The sequence below is a fragment of the Peromyscus maniculatus genome, chromosome 13 (assembly GCF_049852395.1).
Source record: "Peromyscus maniculatus bairdii isolate BWxNUB_F1_BW_parent chromosome 13, HU_Pman_BW_mat_3.1, whole genome shotgun sequence".
NCBI classification, from domain to species: domain Eukaryota; kingdom Metazoa; phylum Chordata; class Mammalia; order Rodentia; family Cricetidae; genus Peromyscus; species Peromyscus maniculatus.
Genome location: NC_134864.1, coordinates 49,236,667 through 49,243,869, shown reverse-complemented (window position 1 = coordinate 49,243,869; position 7,203 = coordinate 49,236,667). Strand labels below are relative to the sequence as shown.

Sequence of the window (7,203 nt, the reverse complement as noted above, 5' to 3'; positions counted from 1 at the left end):
CATTAGGCCAGGTCAGCAAGAGGCCTGTTTCAAAGGGACCCAAAGTAGATGGCTCCCAAATAACAACCAGGTTAACCTCCAGGTTCTATATATATATGGGCTGAACACATGCACATAAATCACACAAACACATATGCATGCACATACTTGCATACACACCTCATACACACACACACACACACACACACACACACACACACACACACACGATCACAAGTTTTGAGGCCAGCATGGGCTACATAGCTCTGAGAGCCTGTTTTGAACCAATAAATATAAACAGGAAAGAAAAAGAAATGCCAGAAGCGAATCAGTGCGGGAACACACAGAAAATATTTTATTAGCTTCCAGATGGAGAAAGGGTAGAGTAAAAAACCAATTCAATAGAAATCCATGACTCTCCTCAGAGAGCCCACCCTGGCGTTCATGGCGCCCCAGTCATGGTAGCGCCTGTACTCTCCCGGCCTCAGCAGGTACTGCCGGCCCCGGTAGTTGGGCATCTCATAGAGGACCCAGCAGCCCTCCAGCACATTGAGGGAGTAGATCTCGTTGAAGTGGAATCGGTCCTGGAGAGAGGGGCAGTCCTCAGTGAACTCTACCATCTGGCCTCTGTAGTCTTCCCTCTCGTACAGTCTGATCCTGTGGGAGCCAGCCTGGCAGGCCCGGGAACAGAGAAAAACAGGGATGAACCGACTCGAAAGCCTTAGGATGTTCCCCCCGCCCCCGCCCTTGCTTCAAGCCGTTTGGAAGAGATGATAAACACATTAATTAACGCGTCACACTGCGGGCAGATTCAGCGCTTTTCTAAGATCAGAAAGTACGAGCAAAGGGAAGGAAAAAGATGCGCGCGCGAAGGCGTTCAGATGCCACCAGGGTGGAACCGCCTTCCGTGCGGCACACTGTGAAGCGAGCGTCACAGCGGAATCCTGGCCTGTAACAGCTTGTTGTTGAGGTTTGCCCTTTAAAATACATTAAGATATTAAATAGCGAGAGTCTCAGACAACAAGGGCTGTTCAGTTTATAACTTATAAATACAACGAGGAAAAGACGGGGAGATAAAATCAGTAAGCCCAAGGGCCCATTTTTTTTCCACAAACGCTGGCATTTTAAAGCACACTTGTGGAATAGAAGCGGCACAGCTGTGAACAACATCTGTATTGCTCCGGGTTGAGGGACAGTGCTTTGTCTAGACTAGATGGAGGAAGTCCCAGATATGCGAGGAGGGGATGAAGAGGTGCAAGAGGGCTTAAGCATATCCCTTCTGTGTTCAGTGGCCACCATATAGTATAGCACATTTAATCTTTCTACTGTTCCATGCTGAATGATTGCAAGACAGGACAGAGATTTCATACATCCCCCATGCTCCAATGTGTTCCTACTCCACAAATACCCGCCAATTTGTAACAGGGTAACACTTTGCTTTTTGGTGTGTGTGTATGTGTGTGTGTGTGTGTGTGTGTGTGTGTGTGTGTGTGTGTGTTGGGGGTGTGTGGCTATGAACTAATCAATTCTAGCTTTTATGGATTTTTTTTTTTTTTTTTTTACCAACAGGCTCAGCCCTGTGTCCAGCGTTTAACCCTTGACTGGCAACTGCCGTCAGGGTCCTCAGTCTCCATCAGAATACGGACTCACGTGGGGGATGAGGCGGCAGGAGCGGATGGAGTCGCTGAACCCCATCCACTGCTGGTAGTCAGGGTAGTCCCCACGCCTCAGGAAGTACTGGCAGCCTCCGAAGTTGGGCTGCTCATAGAGCATCCAGCAGCCACTGTCCACGCGCACAGAGTTGCAGCGGCTGAAGTAGGGCTGCAGGTTGGAGTGGTCGCTGCTGCACTCATAGTGGCGGCCCTGGAAGCCGCGGTCCTCATAGAAGGTGATCTGTGAGGGAAGGCAAGGCTCAGGGAGAGGCCTGATGGGGCCTGGACCCGAGGGCAGCTCCCTCCCCCAGGCCCTGGGTGCCCGGGGCTCACCTTCCCCATGGCTGGTGTTGGCGGTTCGGATGGGATGGTGCTGTTGGGTGTGTAGGGCTGGGCGCGCGGGTCTATATAGCAGGAGGTCTGCTGCGTTTGCAGGAACAGCACAAAAGGGCCCCGCGGGGGGCAGGGCGCGTTCATGTTCTCTTCTTTTCTCTTTGCTGTCATAGCCCACGGGACTCATTGTGGGTTTCGGTCCTATTCACTCTGGAGCATTCAGGTTGCTATCACGAGCGGATGCTACTGAGATTGTTTGGAAAAAAAAAAGTAATTTGGCGCATTGTTTATTTAATAATAGAAGCAAGGTTTCAGCCATTTCATAGATAAGCCACACTCTTCTTTGTACAGTTGAACAAAACAAAAACATGCAAGTGGGGAGCAGAGAGAGTCTTGATGTGGTAAATATAAGTTGACGGTAAGGCCGGCTACATTTCTTGTGGATGCCCCACCCATGAACATGGATTAACAGGAAAGGAACAGACTCAACTGAATGTTGAAAATTTCAAATCCTTTGGAGACTTTTAGAATTAAAGGTTGTAAGAAATTGGGAGTATTTTACCACGGGAGCTGCCAGAATTTCACACTTCCACTGTGAAAACAACCAAAGGAAAGCAAAATTCCAAACAAGCAAACACAAACTTCAGCATCGTTTGTGACTTTGTTGCACGCTGGAGGCAAAGTAGACTTCCTCTTAGCAATGTGTGGCTCTGCGGCTAAAAGGGAAACATAGTTTTAAGACCCTTAGAACTAAAAGGGAAAGTCTGAATCCGAGGAAGTGAGACAACCCAGCCCTCTGAAACACAAAAACCCATCAGGCCTTAGTCTACAAAAGAAAACCAACTCCCGAGGTGCACTGCTCTGGTGGGGTCTGGGCCACGCCTTTGTTCTGTGGTGGACAAGGGTAAACAGAGCTTTTTTTGACACAGAGGAAATGGCTTAGAGGAGCCGGGGCTGGGATGCTGCGGGAAAGGAAGAGATACATTGTCTAGAAGCCAGGCTCCAGGAAGACTTCACAGGGATTTATTGGTTGGAGAAATTTGACGGCGCGGAAAGAGCACCCGAGTGGAAGATGACCGGCGAGCCCAGCTCCTTTCGACGGGGCGGAAAGAGCACCCGAGTGGAAGATGACCGGCGAGCCCAGCTCCTTTCATGTTCAAAGAATTACTCACCCTTCTTTCACCCCACAGAAGGGCCTTGCCTTTGACTCAGCCGTCTTTCTAAGTTGGTACTTAGGAACTGAAGCCCCGACTACGTACAATATGATGCTTTCAGTTATTATTCTCTGGTTTCTGGCTCTCTGGCCACATAGAGACACATGTTACAAATTCACTTATGAAAGTGGAGAGCCAGCAGACAGGATATCTCACACAGATAGCCATTACAATCAGAACATTTTCCAGAACAAAATGTAAGTTGAGAGCAACATTACATTAGTCAGAGTTGTTTCTGAGTCCAGGGTTCCGGTGGGAGATGTTGATTGGCAAAAACTGTAAAGTAAGAGAAAACTATTCATCAGAGTACCAACAAGTTCGGATGGGATGGATCAGAGAGGAAAGAGCATAAGGAGACATGTGTGTACATGGGGGAGGGGGAGGAGGGAATCACTGCCTTTGTTGATATAAAATTATATTGAGAATGCATCTGCAGAGCCCAAACAAGGGGATTTTCTTGATCAATGAGAAGGCTTGCCGGACAGTGGTGCTTTTAACCCCAGCACTCAGGAGGCAGAGCCAGTCGGATCTCTGTGAGTTCGAAGCCAGCCTGGTCTACAGAGTGAGTTCCAGGAAAGGCACAAAGCTACACAGAGAAACCCTGTCTCAAGAAAAAAAAAAAAAAAAAAAAAAAAAAAAAAAAAAAAAAAAAAAAAAAAAAAAAAAAGAAGAAGGCTTTATTTCAGCCTGGGGCTGAACAAATAAGGATAACACCCCAGACTTCTTATAGAGCAGAAAAGCTAAAGGTTGGGCCAAAATGTGGCTCCGTTTGAAATGCTGGCAGAAAGTTCCATGAGTGACAAGGTTACATAAGACTCAGTGCCCACACGTGGAACATAGAATTTGAGGTGAATGTGTGTCAGATGTGAGATCCTTAAAACACAGAACTCTTCACAAGCTGTCTGGGGTGACTGGGGCTGTCACTGAAGGGGAACTGGAGGTGAACATGTGTCATTGCCTCAGGTGTTGTCTAGTCCAGGAAGTGACCCATGGTCAGCCCCTAGTCATTTAAGTGACTTAAAAAAATTATGTCATAAGTGACCATCTCAAGCTAGGGCTTTACTATAGGTGCTGTCAATCATCCATGTAGTTCATGAAAATGCCAGTCCACAAGCAAAATGAAGTATGTGAAAACAGTTTTTCTGATTTCTGGGAGCTTAACATATTCTGGGGTGGAGAGAAAAATGTGATGTCCATCCTTTTGAGGGTTTCCTTGTCTCATTTTTCCAGGCTCCATGATGCTAAGGTATTTTCCTGAGGAGAGACGGGACACACAGAGGATCACTGTGGAGTCTGTGGATTGCGTGTCTCCCCAGTGCTTACACTAGCCTGGAGGTGAGAACTAGTACCTTGAGGCCTGTGGAAGCCGATGTGCTTTGGTGTGGCTTTTGGAGGAATGTTACAATGTTTTTGATTGGTCTGTACATTTCATTTTGTTTTCCAAGACAGGTTCTCTCTGTGTAGCCCTGGCTGTCCTGGAACTCACTCTGTAGTCCAGGCTGGCCTCTGACTCACAGAGATCCGTCTGCTTCTGCCTCCCGAGTGCTGGGATGATGGACCTGTGCACCACCACCGCTCAGCTTATACTTTTTGTATATTTTGATTTTTTTTTTTACTCATTCTTTTTGTCATTGTTGTTGGTTTGTTTTGAGTCAGGAGTTTCTCTTATTTGTTTATTTTAATTTATTCTTCTCTCATACAATACATCCTGACAGTAGTTTTCCCTCCCTTCACTCCTCCCAGTCCCCCCACTACCCCACCCCACCCCCCATCCACTCATCCTCCATTTCCCTTCAGAAAAGAGCAGGCCTCCTAGGGATACCAACCGAACACAGCATAACAAGTTACAATAAAACTAGGCAAACCATCACAGCAAGGCTGGAGGAGGCAACCCAGTAGGAGGAAAAGGGTCCCACAAGCAGGCAAAAGAATCAGAGACACCCCCACTCCCACTGTTAAGAATCCCACAAAAACACCAAGCTACAAAACAATAACGTATATGCAGAGGACCTAGGTCAGACCTGTTCAGGCTCCGTGGTTGTCACTTTAGTGTCTGTGAGCCCCTGTGAACCTAGTCGATTCTGTGGTCCGTGTTCTCCTGGTGTCCTCGACCCCTCTGGCTCCTACAGTCCTTCCTCCCCCTCATTTACGGGCTTCCGCCTAATGTTTGGCTGTGGGTCTTTGCATCTGCTTCCATCAGTTGCTAGATAAAGCCTCTGACATCGACTGGGTGAGGCACGGATTTCTTCTTTGGGCTGGAATGGCCTGCAGTTGAGCAGGCTCATTTAATATTTTTATAGTTTTTTTAAAATATTTATTTTCAATCATTCCCTGTTGTTCTAAAAACTTTTTCCCCCTCAAATATTATGTCATCTGCTTGGCACCTGAAGTCACCAACTTGCAACTCCTTACAAGAGTTTTCAAACTCAGCTGGTCATAATGGTATCTGAGCACTTGGGAGGCAGAGACAGGCAGATCTCTGTGAGTTTGAGGCCAGCCTGGCCTGCAAAGTGAGTTCCAGGCCAATCAGGACTACATAGAGAGATCCTGTCTCAAACTCTGTTGCTTTGACTCATTGAGGAAACTATAAATCAAGTACAGCTGCCCAGTATGGGCACATTGACAGAAGCATGCTTTATTAGGGATTTTTATATTTATGGAGTTTCAAATGTCCCTTTGTAAATGTTTCAGAAAACAGTGTAAGAATAGAGAGTGATTATTCTAATTTTGCTTTTGTTTTAAATGTCTTTGCTTAGCCAAAAACAAACAAAACAAAACAAAATGGCACTATTATGTTGGTTCCGTTTGAAGAAAATTGGTTTGGTAAACCTAAAATATTGAGAACTGCTTAGTTTCAAGAATGTAAATTAAAATAGGGTGAACATTTGGGGTAGTTCATCTGCTTGTAATGTTTCCAAATCCAACCCTAGAATCATTTCAGAAATTCATTCCTCCACGTTAGGAATAATACAAACTTATGGATCTTTGTCTCGCCTGAACTGGGGTGTCATTGTTTCTTTTGACTAGCTGTGAGACCCTGATGTGTTACTTAATTTAACAAAAGCAGTGTTTTATTTTCCCCTACAGACTTAATTTGTCTAGGATAGAGGCTTCTTATAGGATACAGTCTAAAAAAAATGCTTTCAAAATTATGTTCTTCCTTATGCCAATAATCCCAGCACTTGGGAAATAGAGACAATGAGAATTGCTGAATTTAAAGCCATGCAGGGCTAAGGGATACACACACACACACACACACACACACACACACACACACACACACACACACGGTGTTTCTTTAGGAGCCTTTAAGGTGAAATGGCATGCAAAGCCAGAAAACCAGCTGTTTATGAGAGGGGGAATTTGAAAGTAATAGCAAGCTCACTGTAACGTGGTGTGAGGGAAAGGCAGGAAATGGGGCATTTAAAAAGCTCTTGGATCGCTTCTGACGTTCATTCCTTAAAGAGTGATATGTGAACCTTAAACACCATTAACATAAGAAGCCCAGGCTATGCTGAGTCATTGATAAAATTTATTCCTGAACAAGAAGGGGTACTGGACGATTCCTTTTGCCACGCCCCGGTGGTTGGAGATGGGAACGGAGGGGTGTAGCGATTGGAGGGAGGGTGAAGGAGCAGGGAAGAGCAGGGAGGAAGCAGTGGGAGAGAGAATGACTCTGCCTTCTTATCCCCGTCCTCCAGCCAGACAGAGGCTGAAAGCAGGAAGTGGTGTGTCTACAGTGAGATCTTCCAGTTTCTGTCCCGTCCCTGTAGCCAGGACAGAGTTTCATACTCTCTGGAAACTGTACTCATTTAGGATGTATCTCCTGACTGGAAAACAAAAAAGTGCCGAAGAAATGGATAAAGAAATGTTACACATGAGTATTTTGTGCTCAGCAAACACTTTCCACCTCCAAAATGTCAAGGATAATAAAAACGTATAGCAGGAGAAATATGCAAATAACTATGACTCTGTTTTCCCCAGGAGTTTGTCATGGGACGATTCTGAAAGTACACTGGAATTAA

The 7,203-nt window shown here is 46.0% G+C and overlaps 1 protein-coding gene across 1 annotated transcript; it reads right to left on the bottom strand.

Moving 5' to 3' along the window:
* Positions 1–377: 377 nt before the first annotated feature.
* LOC102906684 (gamma-crystallin D) lies at positions 378–2,070 on the bottom strand. The gene is made up of 3 exons (XM_006974988.4): positions 1,965–2,070; positions 1,630–1,872; positions 378–650 (listed from the first exon to the last, which is right to left on the bottom strand). The coding sequence occupies exons 1-3, from the start codon at positions 1,971–1,973 to the stop codon at positions 378–380; spliced, it is 525 nt and encodes a 174-aa protein (XP_006975050.1). The 5' UTR covers positions 1,974–2,070.
* Between the last annotated feature and the right edge of the window lie 5,133 nt (positions 2,071–7,203).